This window comes from Hemitrygon akajei, chromosome 14, assembly GCF_048418815.1.
Source record: "Hemitrygon akajei chromosome 14, sHemAka1.3, whole genome shotgun sequence".
Lineage (NCBI taxonomy): Eukaryota > Metazoa > Chordata > Chondrichthyes > Myliobatiformes > Dasyatidae > Hemitrygon > Hemitrygon akajei.
Genome location: NC_133137.1, coordinates 20,033,782 through 20,057,874, shown reverse-complemented (window position 1 = coordinate 20,057,874; position 24,093 = coordinate 20,033,782). Strand labels below are relative to the sequence as shown.

The window sequence follows — 24,093 nt, the reverse complement described above, 5'->3', positions numbered from 1 at the left end:
AAAAAATTGTTACAGAAACAGCAATGATGATTCCTTCTATGTGGCCAAGGACAGACAGAAGTGGAGGACCTTAACTGCTGCCCTACACATCAGCACTGTAATGGGCAATTATGTAACAATAATCTAAACATGACAAAAACTAATTTACATTTGAAACTGTTCAGTTGTTCAGTTATAGGGAACGAATCCACATTGGAATTGGATTTAGGGTTTTAAATTCATTTTAGTTTAAATCACATGGACTTGACTTGTACAAAACTAAAAATTAGCACGATGGCATTTTTAAAGTTACTGTTTTGTTCTTTCTAGACGTTTATAATATTTAATCCTGAAGATAATACTGAGTTGCTCAGCAATAATAAAACTGAAGTTGTATTCTATCGTTGGGTGAGTATTATAGAATATTAGTGGTGCATGATCTGTCTAGTTTCTTCAAGTATTTTTATTTTGTTTGATATACAGCGGGCCACACTCAGGTTGGAGGAGTCTGGGTAGCCTCCAGCCTGATAGCATGAACATTAACTTCTTGAACTTCTGGTATTTGCAACCCCCCCTCACCATTCCCCATTCCCGTTTCCCTCTCTCACCTTATCTCCTTACTGCCCAACACCTCCCTCTGGTGCTCCTCCCCCTTCCCTTTCTAACATGGTCTTCTACCCTCTCCTATCAGATTCCCCAGCCCTTTATCTCTTTCACCAATCAACTTCCCAGCTCTTTGCTTCACCCCACCTACTCCCCTCACCTACTACCTGGTACTTCTACCTCCCCTCTCCCCACCTCCCTACTCTGACTCCTCATTTTGATGAAGGGTCTTGGCCAGAATCGTCGACTGTTCACTCTTTTCCATAGATGCTGCCTGGCCTGTTGAGTGTGTGTTTCATGGTTAATCTGCTGGCTACTTTATACGGTAAAACACAGTATAATAATTTAAATTATTCTAAAGTTTATTTCTTTATTAAAAGTTTTACCTTAGACATCTCTCTATTTGTATTTGCAGGTTGACTTTATTTTATATATTCAAATTCATAGAATCCTACCAATGTACGACAGAGAAATTGACCTTTATGGTCCATTTCATTCATGCTGACAGAGATGCTTATCTATGCTAATCCCATTTGCTGGCATTGGTCCCTTATCTCTCTACTCCTTTCCTGTCTAAGTACAAGTCCTCTCCAGTTTACAGTTGTTAGACATATATACATCCCATACATGTGAACATTTGGGAGACCAGTGGTATGCTTTTGGAGCTGCAGCAGGGCTGTGGGCATTGTCTGCTGTGTGGGAACTCAGTGTTGCAGCCTCGATTCTGGCTTGTGGACTGTTCATAGGAATGGAAGCCCCGCTGTAACTTGGGAAAGATCTACCAGTCCAAATGCCTCTCAAGCACTGTGACGGTATCTGCCTGCTCTGCTTCCTTTGGCAGCTTGTTCCACATTTTCACCACTCTCTGTTGAAAAACAGACCCCTCAGTTCTATTTTAAAATTTATCTCTTCTCACATTAATCCTGAGCCTCCTAGCTTTAGGCTCCCCTGTCCTGAGAGAAAACTTGTGATGGTTTATCTCTGCCCCTCTTAATTTTGTAAACCTCAGTAAGATTTCCAGTCCAGTGAGAATAAACCCAGTCTCTTCAATCTCTGCTTACAATTGCAGCCCCGGGGAACATCCTGGGGAATCTCTTTCTGCATTCTATCTATTGCTACCACTCCATTCCTTTATTAATACCACAAATGATCTTATTTGTAATTGCTTACACGTAATCAGATGCATGGTGCAAATGTGCCTTTAATATCGCTGCATTTTTGAGATCAAGCTTTTCCCATGGGCCAAAGCTCTAAATTGGAAGATCCAGATTACTCTAGCCACTTGTTTTTTCTTGAGGCCAAAAGAGACATCTGTAACCTTTTATAAATTCTATCTCCAGTTCGCATACTAACGTCCTGGGCGGTGCGGTAGCGTGGTTAGCATGCTTTACGATTGAAAACTGTACCGGGTTCAATTCCCGGTAAGCAGTTTGCATCTTCTCCCCGTGACCATGTGGCTTTCAGACAGACAGACAGACATACTTTATTGATTCCGAGGGAAATTGGGTTTCGTTACAGCCGCACCAACCAAGAATAGTGTATAAGTATAGCAATATAAAACCATAAATAATTAAATAATAATAAGTTAATCAAGCCAAGTGGAAATAAGTCCAGGACCAGACTATTGGCTCAGGGTGTCTGACACTCCGAGGGAGGAGTTGTAAAGTTTGATGGCCACAGGCAGGAATGACTTCCTATGACGCTCAGTTTTACATCTCGGTGGAATGAGTCTCTGGCTGAATGTACTCCTGTTCCTAACCAGTACATTATGGAGTGGATGGGAGTCATTGTCCAAGATGGAATGCAACTTGGACAGCATCCTCTTTTCAGACACCACCGTCAGAGAGTTCAGTTCCACCCCAACAACATCACTGGCCTTACGAATGAGTTTGATGATTCTGTTGGTGTCTGCTATCCTCAGCCTGCTGCCCCAGCACACAACAGCAAACATGATAGCACTGGCCACTACAGACTCGTAGAACATCCTCAGCATCGTCCGGCAGATGTTAAAGGACCTCAGTCTCCTCAGGAAATAGAGACGGCTCTGACCCTTCTTGTAGACAGCCTCAGTGTTCTTTGACCAGTCCAGTTTATTGTCAATTCATATCCCCAGGTATTTGTAATCCTCCACCATGTCCACACTGACCCCTTGGATGGAAACAGGGGTCACTGATGCCTTAGCCCTCCTCAGGTCCACCACCAGCTCCTTAGTCTTTTTCACATTAAGCTGCAGATGATTCTGCTCACACCATGTGACAAAGTTTCCCACTGTAGCCCTGTACTCAACCTCATCTCTCTTGCTGATGCATCCAACTATGGCAGAGTCATCAGAAAACTTCTGAAGATGGCAAGACTCTGTTCAGTAGTTGAAGTCCAAGTTTCCTCCGGGTGCTCCGGTTTCCTCCCACAGTCCAAAGACCTACTAGTTGGTAGGTTAATTGGTCATTGCAAATTGTCCCGTGATTAGGCTAGGGTTAAATTGGGGGATTGTTGGGTGGGGTGGTGAAGGGCTGGAAGGGCCTATTCTACACTATATACAAAAAAACCTGATGTTTATTACTGTTGAATGTAAGAGATAAATGGAACATAACTTAGTCTCCATTTAAAGGCATCCATTCTGTCCATAGCATATGCTCTATGTTAATGTTTAAAATAGTATCTGTATTTTGTACAAACAACCCTCCTCTTGTGAAGATAAAAACTGTAAGGAGAAAGATATACTCGTAGCCCTGATTGAAAGACTCTCCTACTAAAATCTGTAATAAACAGCAATCAAAGACTGATCATTGGCACCAAGAGAATTGCATAAGGAAACAGATTTAGTTGTCACATTTTTTTGCTGATAATTTATACATATTTGAAAATGTAACTTGCATTTTTAAAATATCAACATTTTATTAATCTATGTCTGCATTGAATGACTTTAGAAAAAGAACCAGCTGGAATTTGCATCCCCAGTTCTTACAGATGAAGTAAGTATTGATAATATTTAAAATATCAATATTTTATTAATCTATGTCTGCATTGAATGACTTTAGAAAAAGAACCAGCTGGAATTTGCATCCCCAGTTCTTACAGATGAAGTAAGTATTGATAATATTTTGGAACAAGCTATACATAAGCAAGATATGTCAAGAATGAACCCAGGCTAGAATTACTAAAAAGAATACTCCCTGTACTTTCAGTATTTTTAGTTTCTGTTCTCTTTCAAAAATGTTCTGAATTTTAAAATGAACATACCTCAAATGAAACAAGAGATTAAGAGATTTTGGTTGGTGCAGGAATGTGATAATGAGCTAAAAAATCTATCATTTTATTGGATGGCAGAGTAGGCATGAGAGGCTGAAGGTCTCCTTAAGCTTCTATTTCCAATGTTCTATTCTAACTGCTCAGAACTGAGCAAAATCTTTTAATGATGTGTCAGTTAACTCACTTACGGCCCACATTGTAAGTTGGTGCAGAGGTGCTGAATGTCAGCAAATGACTGTGATTTGGTGGGAACAGGGATAGGTTTGCATCTTGCTTTGATCGGTTTCTGATCTGAAAAAGTTAGAAGACAAAGAGTCTGACCTTTCCTTGAAATGGAAATGAGAGTCAAAAGAGACAGCCAACAAGTGGTCTCTAATGCGCCCTGAGAAGCTGCTGAAGCTGCTTTGTGCAAGGCATTCAGCCAAAAGATAAGGGTTTTGTGTATATAAAACAAACATAATGTAAGCTACATGAATTACTATTAATCAGTGATACTGACATTTTGCTCAGTAATGTACCAATGACTTGCCGAGAATAAATGATGCCTGTTCAGTTCCCACGATTAGAGGAAGGATAGCATTTTCCTGTTTGTATTCATTTGTTAACTTTCCAAACTTTACCACTGTGACCTTTTTATTCACAGACATTTGACAAGGTTGTGGGACTCTACAGTCAGTCAGTTTTCCATCTTGTCCCTTCACAAGTACTCACTGCTACTTCAGCAGGGAATTTAGTTATCTGGGCCACTGTGGGTGCAACTCAATTTGATACTGTGAAATTATACAAAAAGAGACCTTTTAAACTGATGAATCTACAGAACGATAGTATTACAGTGGTTACTGTAACTGACAGGTAAGGAAGAAAGGGGTGAATTTCTTAGAGAATGCAGAAGTGCACTTAACTTTTATTGTAATCACACAAAATTGCATTCATAAATAGTAAAATAGTTTGTTTGCTTACTGTTCTCACACGCAAATTTTGAGAAAACACATATTTTGAGGCTGAACAATCCAAATATTTTTATAGTGTTATTAGTGGTGGAGAGCAGCCAATACTTCCTTTTTTTACTATTTTGGATTGTAATAATAAACTTTATTCCTTGTAGGAGCCCTAATGCATTATGGAATCTCTGATCCAAATTTTTAAAAATCAACAATATGTTTAGAATTTTGCTTCAGTAAACCAGAGAATGAGATGTACCTGTATATTTTTTCAGGGTTTATGTCAAAGACAAAATATAATTATTGTATATGTATTCCTGGAATGTCAATTTTTCTAGACACGTTTGAAAATAAAGTGAACTGCAGTAACGATGATTCCACATTCTGTTATGAGATTGTTTGGAAATTCCAATGGATCAAAGTTCAAAGTAAAAATTATTTTCAGAGTACATACCTGACACCAAATACAACCCTGAGATTCCTTTTCTGCGGGCATACTTAGCAAGCCTATAGAAAGTGTAAACAGACTGTGTGAATGTAGATTATAAATTGAAATAAATAACGAGCATGAAATAACAAGATAACAGAGTCCTTAAATGAGTGTAGTTATTTCCTTTTGTTCCAGAGCCTGATGGTTTAGGGTTAGTAACTGTTCTTGAAGCTGGTGGTGCGAGTTCTGAGGCACTTGTACATTCTACCTAATGACAGCAGTGAGAAAAGAGCATGGCCTGGGTGGTGGGGATCTCTGATGATGGATGCTGCTTTTCTACAGCAACGTTTCATGTAGATGTGCTGAACGGTTGGCCCCATGATGTACTGAGCCGAATCCACTACCTTTTGTAGCATTTTCTGCTCAAAGGCATTGGTATTCTCATACTTAGCCTCACAGGTGTAAAGCGAATAGTGCAGGGGGCTATGTACACATACCTGCGGTTCTCCTGTGCTGATGGAGATTGTGGAAGAGATGTCCTTGCCAATCTGAACTTTTACCAATTCTACCAATTACTGATCCATTGGGATTCCCAAACAATCTCATACCAGATTGTGGAATTATTGTTACTGCAATCCACTTTATTTTCAAACATGCCTAAAAAATTGTACCAGAGCTGGAGTTCACATGCCCCCTAAAATATACTGGAACTCTATTTCCCGTGATCTCTTTAACACATTGGAATCCCGTTTTCCTTCTCCCCCCCCCCCACCCTTGGCCTTCATCAGAGCCCCGTTTGAAACTTGTCCAGTTTTATTCCCTTCCCTCCCTTTAAACTTTTTTCACTGGAATAACAAAAAGAAAAGAAATTAAAAGTGTGTTAGGTTATTAATTTCGAATATCATCTATATGTCTGGGTAAGTGTTTACAGCTGCACATTAAAGACAATAATTATGTCAATTTACAAGATTATTGCAAAATATTTTCTAAGAAAATATGATTAAAATTCAGACTAATGAATAACAGAGACATTCTCCAGATGAGAAACTGAGATGTCATCATGAAGCATAACTCAACATATGTGCTAGAAACATAAAACCATTCACTGGTATCTGACACTGTTTTGTCCTGTACGATGTCTGAAACTCTGAACATCCCATGTTGTTCTAGAGTAGTTCTTTACTGGCAAAGTTTACATCAGCTGTTCAAAAGTACCACAAGTAGTAGCATACATTTCATAATACTTACCACTGTGACAATTATTGGATAACTTAACCAGTTTCCAAATTTCATGTTATTTTTAGATTTCTGGTTTACCAAAGGAAGTTGCAAAATGATCCTAAGTATCATAACATTTTTGTCGATGTACTTCTATAAGAGGAATTTGAAGAACAATTCAGCTCTGCCAATTACACCTTAGAGGAATTGACACCAAATTTATTAATTGCTGGTAACCTGTGCACAAGGTTTCAGGGAATTGAAAATGACAGGATAAAATGGGCCAATGTTCTTGACCTAGGATTATGTCAGAAATTTTAATTTCAGCATATTTTTATGACATCAAAGTACTGGGAACACCAGTTTCCTGTGGTATCAGGAATCTCAGGACAAGTAAGGCAGTTAACCTTGTTTTTAACCTCTGACTCAGGCTCTGTCACTGCTGCAAGTGAAATATATGAGAATAAATTTTGTCCGATGAGAGAGCAATTCATGAACACTAATTCTAGCCACCATCTTCAATTGAATTAGAGGACTCTTCTTTTGGAAGGAGGCTGTGGAAGGAATGATATCTTTCCCTCCCTTGTTAGTGAGAGAGAGGGTGCCTGAGGGATGTCAAACTGTTGGGAGGAATAGTGGTTTTTAATAGACTGTAGATGATGATCTCTCTTTGGGCCTTTGCTGTTGCTTGCATGGTGGGTGGTGGGTGGGTGGGGGGAGAGCTGATGCTGCTTGCTGCCACTTGTGCGTGAGAGGGTGGCAGGGGAGCTTTGGGGTTTTTCTTCTGTTACAAGGATGTCTGTGGAGAGTAAGAGTTTCAGATTGTATATTGAATACATTCTCTGATATTAAATGGAACTGCTGTGCATACAGATTGAATGCACAATGACTTAGCGGCTCCTTTGCCTGAAGGTTGAAATGACATGGTGCAATTGTTCATGGTTTTACATTTGTTATTGGGTTGTTTTTAACTATTATTTAAGGCAAATCTAAGCTAGTGATGATACTATATAAATTGTTTATGGACAGTAATTGTATCTTTTAATGTTTATTACAGGTACATAGTGACCTGTGATGTCAAAGGTTGCATCAGATTTTATGATGAACATCTTTGCTTACTTAATTGGTATAGCAACTTTAACCTGGGACCCATCCATTCAATTTCCTTCTCCAGTCAACCAGCTCCCAAAATCAGTGAGAAAACATCTTACCCATCAGAGTCTACCATCAATGCTCAACAATTTGTTGTCAGGTTGGTAATGATAATATTTTATTTAGTTGCTATCTGCTTTATCAATGTAACTTAGAATTCCCTGTCTAATAATTTCTTAATTATAGGATCCATTGCAAATTTCTAATGCATGGTAATATTTTGCATAAAACATATTAACACCACATATTAGTTTGTTTGGATGGCAGGGTGGAGATAAATCTCCACTGTAGGAGGCGCCTCTTCCCTCTGCTAGCATGCAGGTCGCCCTTGGGCAAGGTGTAGCACCTGCTTAGCCCCCTCCACTCCACCCCCGATCAGAATCACATGAAGCCATGAGAGCTGGTGGTAGATGGTTGTATGAGCAGCTGCTGCATATCTCAAGTCCTGGTTATGTGACCACAGATGCCAGGCAGACAATCTCTGAAGGGTATTGATAATGACTGATAGATAGATAGATAGATAGATACTTTATTCATCCCCATGGGGAAATTCAACTTTTTTTCCAATGTCCCATACACTTGTTGTAGCAAAACTAATTACATACAATACTTAACTCAGTAAAAAAATATGATATGCATCTAAATCACTATCTTAAAAAGCATTAATAATAGCTTTTAAAAAGTTCTTAAGTCCTGGCGGTAGAATTGTAAAGCCTAATGGCATTGGGGAGTATTGACCTCTTCATCCTGTCTGAGGAGCATTGTATCGATAGTAACCTGTCGCTGAAACTGCTTCTCTGTCTCTGGATGGTGCTATGTAGAGGATGTTCAGAGTTATCCATAATTGACCGTAGCCTACTCAGCGCCCTTCGCTCAGCTACCAATGTTAAACTCTCCAGTACTTTGCCCACAACAGAGCCCGCCTTCCTTACCAGCTTATTAAGACGTGAGGCGTCCCTCTTCTTAATGCTTCCTCCCCAACACGCCACCACAAAGAAGAGGGCGCTCTCCACAACTGACCTATAGAACATCTTCAGCATCTCACTACAGACATTGAATGACGCCAACCTTCTTAGGAAGTACAGTCGACTCTGTGCCTTCCTGCACAAGGCATCTGTGTTGGCAGTCCAGTCTAGCTTCTCGTCTAACTGTACTCCCAGATACTTGTAGGTCTTAACCGCCCATCTGGTCAAGACACTGCCCAGAAGAAGGTAATGGCAAACCACTTCAGTAGAGAAACTTGCCAAGAGCAATCATGGTCGTGGAAAGTCCATGACTGCCCACGTCATATGACTAGGCACATAACGAATGAACAAATAGTTAGTAGGTTAATAAAGGTGAAGTCCAGCCTATAATGTAAATTGGTTTATTATCAATCATCACATGTACTGAGCTATGGTGAAAAACACTATCCAGACAGATCACCTCACTACAATAGTGCATTGAATTAGTACAAGGAAAAGCAATAACAGAATAAAATGTTACACTTACGGAGTAAATGCAGTACAAGCTATTAATAAGGTGCAAGCCCAAAATGAGTTGGATTATGAAGTCAATGGTCCATCTTATTGTACGAAAGGAAATCATTCAATAGATATCAATTGGATTGAAGCTGGCCTTGAGTCTGGTGGTATGTGCTTTCAGGGTTTTGTACATTCTGCCTGATGGGAGGTAGGAGATGAGAACTTATCTAGGAGAGGAATGTTTGATACGTTGGCTGAGGTGGCAAGAAGTGCAGACAGAGTCCAAAGAAGGGAGGCTAGTTTATGTGATGTGCTGAGCTGTGTTCATAACTCTCTGCTGTTTCTTGCAGCCTCAGGAAGAGCAGTTGCCGTACCAAGCTGTGATGCATGTTACAGAGATACAAGGATTTTTTTATTTTTTAAGGATTCAGGACTGTTGTTTTTCCTTTTTCTGCCTCTTTGTCCTCTGCCTTCTATCCTGTCCTGAAGGTGATGCTTTCCTTTTTCACATGGTCCATCTGTAGTTTCTTGGCACTAGTGTCCACCAACATCATACCCTAGTGACTATTCTTATTCTCATCTAAAACAAGAAGTTCCTTTGCCATCACTGCCAAACGCGTGGTGGTATTTAATAAGAGTTTGTAAAATTATGAGATACATTACTTGAACTAGCTGATGAAAGATGTGGAATGTGTCATGAACACTCCAACCTTCAAACTAAACCCTTTGTGGTCATTAGCAAAATTACTTGTAAAAAAAATCACGGCTTTTCAGTGGCCTCTCAATAATACAAGATGAATTGGAAAGTCAACTAAAGTAATGCAGATGGGTAAGCCAATTGAAAAAGAAATATTTACAAGGCTTCTTATTGATACAGTGTGGAAATAAAGTAAAAGCAACAGTTTTAAACGTATCTTCTCAATCCTTTGCTTGTTCCCTTGGCTTCAGCTATGCATCAAAGTTAGTATTTAGGACTCCAGGAGGCAGGGTCTCTCTGATTGATCTATATCCTGTTGTATCTGTAGACAACCTTCCTCGCCATCTGCAATTATACCAATTTTATGCCATCTGCAGACTTGCTAATCATCCCTCCGCATGCACATCCAAGTCATTAATAAGCTGCACTGAGGCCTGTGATACACTAGCTGTCACAGACTGCCAATCAGATCTACCACATTCTGTCATTATTTTCTAGGTACTGTATATTTCCATACAGGCAATGCAATTTTATAACAAAAGAAAAATTGCTATGAATAAATGAATAATCACAAGAACTATTATTGAAAACTAATACATTCACTTTGAAATTTAAAAATACAACCATTCCAAGATAAGAGAAGATACTTTTTTTACTTGTAATTATCTAGCTTCTCCAAACGTTTTGCATTTTGCCAGAGCCGAACATACTACAGGGTTCCTTGACTTACAAAAGGGTTGTGTTAAAAATGTTTCCCAAAGCAAAAATGTGTAAATCAAAATTTCCAGGCAAAAGACATGATTGGAATTTTGCTGCAGTTTATTTTTATGCACAGGGAGACACACTATTTATCTTGGTGAAAAATAGTTTTTCTAACTTGAGGGCATACACCCTAAATATAATTATGGTGCAATTTTGTAAATTGAATGTTTGTAAATTGAGCAATCCCTTTATTATAGTAATAGCATAAAAGACTGTTTTAGAAGGTTCATTATCTCTTCCTTGCACTCAGTGCCCCTATTTATAAAGCCCGGGAACATGACTGCTTTTTTTAAAAAAATCCATTTTTCAATCCATCTTGTCCCTTTCAACTTCTGGGTTTTGCATGGACAGCTTCTATTGCTATTTCCTAGAGTTCCAAATTTATCATGTAAACTGGGAGATGATCATTGCTGCAAGAGGTTTAAAAAAGTTTCCAAACTTTTGATTCCCACAAGTTTACTGTTTACATGTTTGCCGTTTGCATTTAAACAGCAAAATTTCACTTGATTGCGAAAGTATTAAAATATGTTTTTATGTCTCTTTATTCTGTGAAGAAACTTTGTCATAGCTACAATTGATGGTACAGTGGCTCATGTAACTGGAGATGGGTGCAAGCTTGAAATGTTACTGCAGGAGCACTGTGCAGCAGTACAAGCCATAGCATGTCATCCCTCTCAGCCTCTCATCTGTATAGGAAGCTATTGTGGACTTCTGAAGGTCTGGGACTATGAGAAGAAGAAACCTATTTGCAGCAGGCTGTTTGGAACTGGGAACTATATTCAGTGCGCAACTTATAATAAGACGGGTATGAACATTCATTTTAAAATGTAGATATTTTAATTTTTATGATTTCAAACTTCCACAGTTAGCATCAAACTCTTTGATGTCACCTCGAGGCATAAAAGCAATGCAGTTGCATAGTTTAAATTGGCATCACGGTTGGCACAGACGTTGTGGACTGAAGGACTTGTTCCCTAGTGCTTTACTAGTCCACGTTCTGAACATTTAAATGAGAATGTTTTCTCTAAAGCAGGGTCTCCCGATCTTTATTATACCATTGGATCCCTAGGACCCCAGGCTGGGAACTCCTGCTCTACAGAGAGCTTTAGGATCAGTGTTCTGTCAGAGAACCTGCTCTCTCTCAGAGCATTCTGCTGCCATTCAGGATGATGCTAACAGAAGCTTGGCCCTTAGAACTTGCACCAGATAATTCTGGGCCTGAGATGACTGTGAGCAGCAATAGTGAATGTCAGACTGATTCTGGTAAGGTCCAGCTTCTGTCAATTGTAACTTGTCAAATGGTTTTACACTTTACAGAGCTGGACAGAGTAGACGTGGAAAGGCTGTTTCCCTTGGTGGGTGAGTCCAGGTCAAGAGGTCACAGTCTTAGAATTAGAGGGTACCCATTTAAAACAGAGATGAGGAGAAATTTTTTTAGCCAGAGGGTCATGAATTTATGGAATTCGTTGCCACATACAGCTGTGGAGGCTCAATCATTGAGGGTTTTTAAGGAGGAGATTGACAGGTATCTAATTAGTCAGGGTATCAAGGGATATGGGAAAAAAGCCGGAAATTGGAACTAGACGGGAGAATAGTTTAGCTCATGGTGGAGTGGTGGAGTGGACTCGATGGGCCAAATGGCCTGCTTCTGCTCCTTTGTCTTGTGATCTTGTGATCTTTACCCTATTTCCTTTCCACACCCTTAAAAATAAATGAATCTTTAAATGAGAATGAAAATCAGTTTTTTATTTTCATTCCAGACTATTTTCATTTGCTAAATATTCTTCCTTGTTTCCAAAGGTTCACTACTGGGAGTTGGACTTACTGATGGATGCCTTTACATCCTCGATGCACTTACTCTGATTGATGAGCGTTCAGAACCTTTCCACTATGCCAAAGATGCTATTACTGACATCGCCTTCTCGCACAACTCAAATTACCTAGCAACAATTGTGAGTTGGAAAATCCATTGAAGTAGTGGATGCTACTTCTAAATTTTATTAATCATGCTAGATATAAGATGGGCTTTCTACAATTAAATAAATATTTTAGACTATTTAGTTTTATTTTTCTCTTTCAAATAGCTTGATAAAGAAACAGGTAATATTTCTGAGCTTGCTCCCCAAAAAGTGATTTATTCCAATATCTTTTGTGCCGCTGATATAAAGAGGGGTGTGATTGGTATTGAAGTCCACGACCATCTCAAAGGCTCAAAGGTCCAGTTTAGTGTCAGAGAAATGTATATAGTGTACATCCTGAAATGCTTTTTCTTTGCAACCATCCACAAAAACAGAGAAGTGCCCCAAAGAATGAACGATAGTTAGATGTTAAAACCCCGAAGTCCCCCCCAGCTCCCCTCCCTCCTGTACTTAAGTGGCACCAAGCAACACTCCTCCCTTCCCCCACTGGTAAAAAAAACAATGGTACTGCTGCCAAACACCCAGGTGTGAGCAAAGTAACAGCAAAGAGACAGACTTGCAGTTACCCCAAAGACTTCGCGTTTCACCCGATATACAACATACCACAGGCTCTCTCTCTCTTCCTTCTAAGGAGAAGGAGGTGTCTCTGTTTTCCCGGTGAGCGGGAGGCATAACAAACAACTCGCTGGTTTACAATGTTAAAAGTCCGTTTACGTCGCTTTTTTCAAGCTCTGTGCCAGAAGAGCTCAAAGATCTCGGGTCTTTGGGCACACAACAAGCAGATATCACGACTCCCCCGATGACACATGGGTCTCCTGCCGTGACACTGACCCTCGATCTGCCCGTCTCCAGAGCCCTGAGATCCTAGGCTTCCAAACCCAAGCCGGACTCTTGGGCCGAGCCCTTGGTGTGCCGAACAACAACGGTCGGTTATGAAACCCTGAGAGCAGGTCCCATTCCTGCAAAGTGTGTAGCTCCAGGTCAGGGTCTTCAAAAGAACCCTGAAAGGGAAAAATAAAGATATTGAAGATGGCAGTAGAGCTGTTTCTGAAGATACAAGCAAAGGAGTTGTGGATTAGTGCCATCATTGCTCCACTCCACCTCTTTTGTCTTGGTGGCATTGAGGAAGAGAAATGTGTTGTTTTTGTGGCAGCACTACAGTGTAATACATAAAAAATTATATAAATTACAATAAGAAATATATATAAAATTAAATTAAAAGTAGTGGAAAAAGAGAGCCAAAATGTTGAGGTAGTGCCCATGGTTAGTTCATTGTCTGCTGCCGGAGGGGAGGAAGCAGTTTGTAAAGCTCTGAGTATGTGCCTTCAGTCTCTTGTTCTTTTTCTGTGATGGTAGTAGTAAGAAGAGAGCATGTTCTGGGTGCTGGGTGTCCTTAATGATGGAGCCACCTTTCTGAGGCATTGTCTTTTGAAGATGTCCTCGTTGCTCGGGAGGCAGGTGCCCATGATGGAGGTGGCTGAGCTTGCAATCCTCTGCAGCTTTACTGATCCTGTGCACGGGCCCCTCCATACCAGAGAGTGATGCAACTACTTAGAATGCTCTCCACAGTACATCTACAGAAATTTGTTAGCGTTTTTGGTGACATATCAAATCTTCTCAGACTCCTAATGAAATATAACTGCTGATATGCTCTCTTCAGTTATGATAGATCTTCAGAGATGAGGACAACCAGGAACTTGAAACTGCTCACTTTTTCTACTGTTCATCCCTCAATGGGACTGGTGTGTGTTCCCTCGGCCTATCCTCCTAAAGTCCACAATCAGTTCCTGGGCCTCAACTGACTTTGAGTGCAAGGTTGCTGTTGCAACGCCACTTAACCAGCCAACTTATCTCACTCCTGTACGTCTTCTCATCACCATCTGAGATTCTGCCACAATAGTTGTGTGATCAGCAAATATTTAGATAACGTGTAGAGAGAGTAAAGCAGCGGGCTAAGAATTCATTGTTGAGAAGTAATGTTGATTGTCAGTGACAAGGAGATGCCATTTCTAATGGGGAAGTCAAGGATGCATTTGCACAATCTGGCATTATAAAGGCAACTTGCGTCACCTTTCTTGTAACTAAAATATTGGAGAAGAGCAAATCTACTATTTGAAGATTTTCAGTGAGACACCACAAGTTGTGCTTAACAAGGGAACAGCAAATTTGAAGTTGTTGCATAGACTAGTTGATGAAAGTAAGATAACTAGTTGGGAGAAGTTATAGTTTAACATGGTTAACCTTTTAAGTAAAGGGCATTGTTGAGATGACTATTGGCAGCTTTACCTGATAACAGTATTAACGTTTAATTTCCAATTTCCGATACTGCTACATTCAAAGATTTCAAGATAAATTGACTAATAATTTATTTTGTCCAATGACCAATTAATTCCCGATAAATAAAAAATCTTGGATAACTCAACAGCTCTTGTGTTTTTGTTGCAGGATAGTAAAACCACAGTGACAGTGTTTCATTTCCTCAAGAATTCATGGATGTATCTAGGAAGGCAAAATGCACACTTTAAACCAATCAAATCTCTTATGTTTGGGATATATCTGGATAGTAACCAACCCAGACTATTATCTCTTGGAGAGGACAGAGTACTGGTAGGTGAATATTTAATGCTTGAACTTGGATAGAATCTTTTATGAGTTTAAATAAAAGCACACACTTTTAGATATAATCCAGAATGTTAAAGGAAATGCTAATGTGTGCAATAAAACTGTAAATATCACTTGGCTGGGAATAATTGTCTCTTGATGGCTAGCAAGTTAGAAACCAAGTAAGAAATATACAGTCCTGCTGCAAGGGTCATAAATCTGATAGTCTGGATCCCTATTTAATGAAATTAGCTTGTTTAGGCTATTTAAGCAAAATATAAAAATAAGCAGAGAAAAAATCTTTGTAAATGTTTCATCTTTTTAAAAATGTTGTTGATAGTGATATATTTCCACTATCGATTCAGTTAGTATAGTGGTCGCCAACCTGTCGATCGCGATCGACTGGTCGATCTTTTGAGACTTTACCAGTAGATCCTGAAAAAAAAAAGAAAAATAAATGCACAAATACTGTTGAGAGATTGTTTCCGGGTTGCGGGGTTTTAGTTCCGTTCTTTCTGTCCAGTGCGCATGCGTGTAGCTCCTCTGCACTACACAGTATAATTCAGTGGTCCCGAACCACTGGGCTGCGAGGAAACGATAGGAGTCAGCTGCACCTTTCCTCAGTCCCTGTCACGGCCGCTGTTGAACTTGAATGTACGCGAGGTCATTGGTCGCTGAAATGCAGTGACACCCTTACGCCAGGGATCACTGGTTGGCCTCTAGTAGCTGGCCGGCAGGAAGTGCTGTTGCTACTGGCCTGGAGTGCGGACAGATGGGCGCCGCCTCTAAACCTGTTCACCACACCGAATGTTTGTGGGGAACCCGGTGCTAAAATAGTCGCAGATGACCTAATTCGGGCTCAGCGTTTCGTAAGTAGCAGAGCAGCTAACGTGCTGCGATCTACTGAAACAAACTTTTGTCGGCCACTAGATCCTACGGGGGGGGGGGGGGTGGGCGCGTGTCCTGTCGCATTCCTTGCTCGGTTGGTCAGTCGCTCACTCCGGACTGCGACTGCCGCGGCCCCAGCACGGGGACCTCTGGCCCTGACCTTGTCCTCTCATCCCACCCATGACCAGCCGCACCTGGCCAAGGCGACTGGCGGAAGGCTGCAGTTCGTGCCCGGAGGCTGTCTAATGAGGCAATGAAGCCCTCAAAACTGCTTTGGTACCTTGAATCCAAGCACCCCACACTGAAAAACAAACCCATTGAGTTTTGTGAGCGGAAAAAACGTGAGCAAGCGGGATAGAAGCTAAGTGCTGAGAGCCACGAAAACTAAATTGCGGAATAGACTGGACATAAGGAACCCGCTTCGAATATCGCTGTATTCCCGTCGTGTTTAACACCCCCCCCACCCCCCCACCCCCGTTGGCCGGTCCGCAAGAATATTGTCAATATTAAACTGGTCCGCGTTGCGAAAAAGGGTGGGTATCCCTGGTGTTTATACATTATTTCTACTTCCGGGTTGCGAGGTTTTACTTCCGGCCGTTTCTGCCCTGGTGCGCATGCGTGTAACTAATCGATCTGGGATCGATCTCACCTTTCACAAGGCTGAGGAAGGGGATCTTGGGCTTAAAAAGGTTGGTGACCAGTAATTTAGTAGATAATGCACATCTGGATTCTTCTCAGAATTAATGTAATCCTGAGCACTGCCCAAAGATTTCATAATTAATAGCATGGATCTAACAATTTCTTATGCAACTATTCAGTTTCCAAAACTTTTAATCATCCTTAGTCATGTTTTCTACTCTGTTATTGATAGTTCACTTTGTACTTGTTGTTACCATTCTATGTCATTCATTTTTTGTTTTATGTTTACTGTTAGTTTTGTTTCTGCCATAATTTTTAAGATAAAAACACAGTGATACAAATAGTAGCTGTAGACCTCATACAATAAATTCTGTATTTTGACTCCTCAGGTAGAGTATGATCTGGCTAATAGTACTGAGGATGATCTGCGGATCTTGTGTAGTGACAGAATAGAACAGAGTGCCATACCTACATGCATGGCCTGGTATCCGCCCATTGATAAAGAGAGCTTCATTATCACCGCCAACAACCAATATAAACTAAAACTCTACAATTCCACCACCAAAATGTGCAGGTTTGTTAAAACCATTTATTCAGACGTGGCAGAATGAATCCTTTACTTAAACATGAATCCTTCCAAGGTTACTGTCCTGACAACTGGATTTTGCTGATGGTTCACTTCCAAACAACCAACAAAAGATAGATAATGTTTTGATTCAAAAGCATTTGGAATTCTCTACTGCAGCAGTCGTTCAAGGCTGAGATCATTTTTTTGAATTGAGAAACAAGGAATGTAAGAGTTGGGTGGAAAATGGATTTGAGGCACTGGAAAGCTGATTATTATTTTGAATGACAAAGGAAACTCAAGGGGCATTTAGCTTACTGCTACTACCGTAGATTTCGCACTACAGAGCGCACCTGATTAAAAGCCGCTGGCTCTAATTTTAGAAAGAAAATCAATTTTGTACTTGTACAAGCCGCACCGGATTTTCGGCCGCAGGTGTCCCACGTTGTAATATGAGATATTTACACAGAAAGATATTATACGTGAGGATTTTTTAACTTTTAATTAAATCCATATGGTAACATAAACAAATACATATTGCAAATGCTTTTTTTCGAACCGTGCCTGTAACGCGGCTACTTTTAAATATACGTTGCGTATACTTTTTTACTGAACAACATTCCAATATCTCCTAACGACTGGTAAAAAATATATATACTGCAGCCTACCAGGAAAAGTTATTGATCGCCTTTAACTTAAAAGCAGCGTTCGCTCAGATCTAATGCCGCTCGCGTAATGCGCTCGCCCCCCTCCTTCCCGTTTATCGCAAACTGGTATTTTTCCCACAAGACGCGGCGAAACCGGGTGTGACGTCATAGCATCCCGCGATGTAGTACAGAAAACAAATATAGTTAAAACACTTCTAACTTTAACTAGAAAATGAATTACTAAGCGAAAATATTATAAACTAAATAACTGCCATAAAGGCAGCACAATGCTTTTCTTCGACTGTTTTCCATGTTGATGAGGGTGAGTACAAATGACTGATTTACAATAATTTAATTGTGAAAGTGCGCTTGATTTATCGTACAATTTCATTGGACCTCTGTGAACTACTCATCAATTTTATTGGTCTACTGTTACGAGGCAAAATGTTTTTGGCGGCATGAAAAAAAATCATGCATTAGCCGCACCGTAGTAAAGGCCGCAGTGTTCAAAGCTGTTCAAAATGTGGGAAAAAAGTAGCGGCTTATAATCCGACATCTACGGTACTTCCTCTGTTCTTAATGTTATTTTATTTTACACTTCTTGTTTTGACATGTTAATTTCACCTAAAAAGAATCAATGCCCATTCATATATAATTTCAAGTAGGCTTCATTTCCTTTGTTCTTGCACTATACGAAGAAGCCAAATTTTATCTTCTTTTGTGAGTTATTTGTTAGTCAATATAAATTCCCACTTATTTGCTATGAGGTTAAATAAAACCAGATGACATTTTTTTTTACACTTAAACACACAATACACATTGGCATCTTGCAGTTCATTTATTGTGATGTGTTTAGGTTGTTTCTTTCTTCACAGGAAGACAGTACTGAGTCCAATCTATGGATCTCCTTTGAGGAAGATGGAAATCCTCCCTTTCTCAAGCAGCAGCGAACCCAACGTTGGTTACTTAGCCTACATCACAGATGACAAGGTATACATTTACCCACTATAATAACTGCCTCCTGTGATGCAATTCTCAGTTTTCACTTCAAGAGATAATATTTATAATATTATTTTTAGGTAACTGTAAGGTTTTGAAAATAATTCTTCATGAACATTATAGTTCAATGCCTAATTACGTTCATTTGAAGTGCAGTCGTTAGATCACATTCCAGATTTTTTTTGTTGTTAATTGTGCTGAGTGAACTTCAGTGCAGCAAAACTATTAATCACTAGACGGGGAGCTGCTAACAACAATAACAGAAGCCACTCTGACCTTTGACCACTTCTCCTTACCTGCCTATCACTTCCCCGGCGCCTCTCCTCCTTCCCTTTATCCCATGTTCCGCTCTCCTATTGGATTCCTTCTTCTCCAGTCCTTTGACTTTTCCACCTATCATCTGCCAGCTTCTTACTTCATCCGCCCCCCCCTCCCACCTACCACCGACCTGGCTTCACCTATCACCTCCTCCCCCCCCAGCTTTTTATTGTGACATCTTCCTGCTCCCTTTTGAGTCCTGATGAAGGGCCGTGGAGCAAGATGTCGACTGTTTTTTCACTTACAGAGATACTGCCTGGCCTGCTGAGTTCCTCCAGTATTTTGTGTGTGTTGCAACAACAATTCCCCTCCTTGTTATCATACTAGGTGACTTCTCCCAAACAAATCTGCTTTAAAAACTTGAAGGGAAATAAACCTACTAATGAAAAGCTGTTGTAAGCAAAATAATTGAAATTATTTATAATTTAGCTTATGTATTTAATTAAAATATTAATGAATCCATTCCTTTAGACTTGGATGTATTGGTATTGTTTGACAATGACAGGTATGGCTAATTTAATAATTTTACTATTTAAAAAAAGCTACCAGATATTTCTATTTAGCTCTTCTAGTGAAAATCACTTGATAAAAGGCTGAAGCATCATCCATTTACTCTAGTCTCGCAGTGTTTTCAGAGCTTTGATTTTGATTCATAAGTGATATTGTCAAAGCCAGGATTTATTGCCTTCTATAAGATGATAGCAATCATTGGAGAACACCATGGGAAACTTGGGGAATAAATGTTTTCATTTGGAGAACGATTGAGGGATTTATTTTGAGAACCTAAGCTCTTGGAGGAGATGACATACCAGTGTATTGATCTGCTGTTTGGTAATATAAAGATATACATTCCAAAGCCATAAGGGTTAGGTTTGGTAAGTTGTAGGCATGCTATATTGGGCACTGGAAGTATGGGAACCTGTGGGCTGCCCAGTGTAATCTCCATGAATATATTTGACGGAAATGATGCATCTCAGTGTATGTTCTGATGTACAGTATATATGACAAATAAGCTAATATTTTATCTTTTAAAAATATACATATGAGATCTGAAGTTGTATTTTCTTGCCTTGTGTTATCTAGGTGGGTTTACAAACCCTACCACTGGACGGAAATCCCCACAAATCCTGTGCTCTCATCTGTCACGGAAATAAGGTGTCCAATGTTGCTTGCTCCTATGATGGTTGTTATATTTTCACAGCAGGAGGAGATGATTGTACTGTGCATATGTGGAAAGTTGACCTGGTGTAAGTACATTAGTACACTGCTCCTAAGGAAAATTGTTCTTGACTATAGTGTTGCAGTTTCATCGCGGTTTGTGCGATGCCATTTCAGCTCGGGGAGTTCCAGAGTTCAGAGTTTCAATTCTGGTGCTATCTGTAAGGAGTTTGTTCATCTTTCCCATGAACCCCACCTGCATTTTCTCCAGGTGCTCCAGTTTCCTCCCACAGTCCAAAGACCTACCGTTAGACTATGAGACATACCTGTAGGAGCAGAATTCAGCCATTTGGACCACCAAGTCTGCTCTACCGTTCCATCATGGCTTACTTATTATCTCTCTCGATCCTGTTCTCCTGCCTTCTCCCCATAACCTTTGACATCCTGTCTCATCAAGAACCTATCAACCTCCGCTTTTAATATACTCAGAAACTTGGCCTCCACAGCCATCTGTGGCAATGAATTCCACAGATTAACTACCCTCTGGCTACAGAAATTCCTTCTCATCTCTGTTCTAAGTGGACATCCCTCTATTCTGAGACTGTACCCTCTGGTCCTTGATTCACTTACTGTAGGAAACATCCTCTCAACATCCACTCTATCTAGGCTTTTCAATATTCTATAGGTTTCAATGCAATTTCCCCTCATTCTTCTAAACTCCAATGAGTACAGGCCCAGAGCCATCAAACGCTCCTCATATGATGACATTTCCATTCCCAGAATCATTCTTGTGAATCTCCTCTAATGCCAGCAAATCTTTTCTTGGGTAAGGGGACCAAAACTGCTCACAATAAATCAAAGTGCAGTCTGACCAATGCCTTATAAAGGCTCAGCATGACATCCTTGCTCTTATATATAATCCTCTCAAAATGAATGCTAACAATGCATTTGCCTTCCTTACCACCAACTCAACCTGCAAGTTAACCTTTAGGGAATTCTGCACATGGGCTCCCAAGTCCCTTTGCATCTATGATTTCTGAAATTTCGCTCCATTTAGAAAACAGTCTACAGGTTTATTTCTGGTACCGAAGTGCATGACCATTCACTTCCATGCACTATCTGTCCATCTGTCACTTCTTTGCCCATTCTCCTGATCTGTCTACATCCTTCTGCAGACTCTCTGCTTCCTTAACTCCACCAGCCCCTCCACTTATCTTCGTATCTTCTCCAAGTTTGGCCACAGAGCTATTAATTCCATCATACAAAACCTTGACATATAACGTGAAAAGCAGTGGTCTCAACATCAATCCCTGCGGAACACCACTTGTCACCAGCGACCAACCAGAAAAGACCCCTTTATTCCCTCCTGCCAGTCAGCCAAACTTCTATCCATGCTAGTATCTTTCCTGTAATACCATGGACTCTTATCTTCTTAAGCAGCTTCATGTTTGGCACCTTATCAAAGGCCTTCTGCAAATCTAGGTAAATAATATCCGCAGACTCTCTTCTGTCTATCCTGCCTGTTATTTCCTCAAAGAATTCCAACAGGTTTGTCAAACAAGATTTCCTCTTAAGGAAACCATGCTAACTTTGGTCTATTTTATCATGTGTCTCTTAGTACCCCAAAACCTTATCCTTAATAATATACACCAACATCTTTTCAACCACTGAAGTCAGGTTAACAGGCCTATAATTTCCTTTCTTCTGCCCCCCTCCCTTCTTAAAGAATGGAGTGACATTTGCAATTTTCCAATCCTCCTGAACCATTCTAGAATCTAGTGATTCTTGAAAGATCACTACTAATGGCTCCACAATCTCTTCAGCTACATATTTCAGAACCCTGGAGTGTGGTCTATCTGGTCCAGGTGACATATCCACCTTTAGACCTTTCAGCTTCTCAAGCGCCTTCTCCTTAGTAATAGTGACTACACTCACTTCTACCCTCTGACACTGTTTCACACTGTTAGTGTCTTCTACAGCGAAGAATGATGCAAGATGCTTATTAAGTTCATCTGCCATTTCTTTGTCCCCCATTGATATTCTCCAACCTCATTTTCCAGTGGACTGATATCCACCCTCACCTCTCTTTTACCCTTTATATCTGAAAAGACTTTTGGCATCCTCTTTAACTTTGTTGGCTAGTTTTCCTTCCTATTTCATCTTTTCACTCCTTGTGACTTTTTTAGTTGCCTTCCGTTGGTTTTTAAAAGCTTCCCAATCCTCTAACTTCCCATCAATTTTTGCTATATTGTGTGCCCTTTCTTTTGCTTTTATGCTGGCTTTGACTTCCCTTGTCAGCCATGGCTGCCTCATCCTCCCTTTAGACTACATCTTCATCTTTGGGATGTATCTATTCTATGCCCTCTAAATAGCCTCCAGAAACTCCAGGCAATGCTGTTCTGCTGTCATCCCTGATAGTATCCACTTCCAATCAATTTTAGCCAATTCCTCTCTCATGCTTCTGGAATTCCCTTTACTCCACTGTAATACTGATACATCTGACTTTATCTTCTCCTTCTCAAATTGCAGGGTGCATTTTATCATATTATGATCATGGTTCCTTTACCTTAAACTCTCTAATTTGCTTGCATCATATACTCTCTTCAGTTACGTGATGAGGTAACTGTAGACTTTGGCCAGGAACAGATGTTGTCAGGTGGTGCCCAACCTTCATAATGTTTCGACCCTTAACCACAACACTCTCCAGTTGGTGGGGAAGCAGTGGTGGCCAAGTCACTGCCCACCTGCTCCTGACTTCCAGCTCAACTCCTCTCGCCTGCTCCAGATCCAGCAGGAGGCTTTTTCTGCTCCCTCCCCCAATCTGGTTCAGCACCCTGTCCAGAATTCTCCTTCTCCTTGTTGGGCTCAACCACAAGCAGCTCTAAAAGGTGATCTCATAGATATAGATATGGATAGATATACTTGCAAATGGAGATTCCTTTTTTGAGATCAAGAAGTTGTGTTGGTTACTGTGGTTCTCTCAGCCCTTGTTTCTGACCCAGTCTGACAGCTGTGCCCTGCAGGGTTTGGCCAGCTGCATTAGTTATGGTCTCTTAGAACCATTCTTAGAAATAGATCTTGAAGTTTCCCAACCAAGAGCATAAACTGTACTCCTTTTATTGATTTCTTGAAAAAATAATCTGTACAGATCATGAGGTGGTAATGAACAGGTTCCCTTGCTTGTCTCTACGCTAAAGTCTTGAGGTTTGGCAAGGTTAGGCTCAATGCCAAGGATTCCCAGGGCCACATTCTGACCATGTAGTGTTGTGGCAATATCATTCATGTCCAAGGATGGAAGAATTTGGATGTTGGCTATAGTGTGAGCTTCTTTCTTTCTTTTTTAAAAAATCTTTTAATTAATTTTTTAAACAGACATAAATGAAACATGAATACAAGGTGTTTGAGAGTACATAATTAATAGTTTAAGTAGATATTTGAATATATAATTATCAATATATATAGCCTTCCAAACTCATGGTATTTATGAACAAAAGAGACAAAAAGAAAAAAAAACCCCAAAAAAAACACTAACCAACATGGGCCATTGCATAATGTTAAATACATACAGTAGTGTCAATAACTCCGAACCTCCATCCAAATAATTAAGGATAATCAAAGTGAGGTTTAGGAAAAGACAATTTAACTCATATGAAAATGTTGAATAAATGGTCTCCAAGTTTCTTCAAATTTAACTGAAGGATCAAAAACAACACTTCTAATTTTTTCTAAGCTCAAACAAGAGATAGTTTGAGAAAACCACTGAAATATAGTTGGAGGATTTATTTCTTTCCAATTCAATAAAATGGATCTTCTAGCCATTAATGTAACAAATGCAATCATTCGTCGAGATGAAGAGGATAAACGA

At 40.1% G+C, this 24,093-nt stretch overlaps 1 protein-coding gene across 2 annotated transcripts in view; it reads left to right on the top strand.

Moving 5' to 3' along the window:
* Positions 1-24,093, top strand: part of cfap251 (cilia and flagella associated protein 251) — a 71,090-nt gene that overhangs the window by 32,765 nt on the left and 14,232 nt on the right. The window contains exons 8-17 of one of the 2 annotated variants that reach the window (XM_073065572.1): positions 310-387; positions 3,621-3,665; positions 4,475-4,683; positions 7,478-7,672; positions 11,049-11,299; positions 12,295-12,446; positions 14,859-15,024; positions 16,935-17,115; positions 18,629-18,743; positions 20,154-20,317. In XM_073065572.1, the coding sequence (XP_072921673.1) occupies positions 310-387; positions 3,621-3,665; positions 4,475-4,683; positions 7,478-7,672; positions 11,049-11,299; positions 12,295-12,446; positions 14,859-15,024; positions 16,935-17,115; positions 18,629-18,743; positions 20,154-20,317 (1,556 nt within the window). Of the gene's footprint in view, positions 1-309; positions 388-3,509; positions 3,555-3,620; positions 3,666-4,474; positions 4,684-7,477; positions 7,673-11,048; positions 11,300-12,294; positions 12,447-14,858; positions 15,025-16,934; positions 17,116-18,628; positions 18,744-20,153; positions 20,318-24,093 lie in introns of both variants that reach the window. The other variant, XM_073065571.1, reaches the window with a different exon arrangement.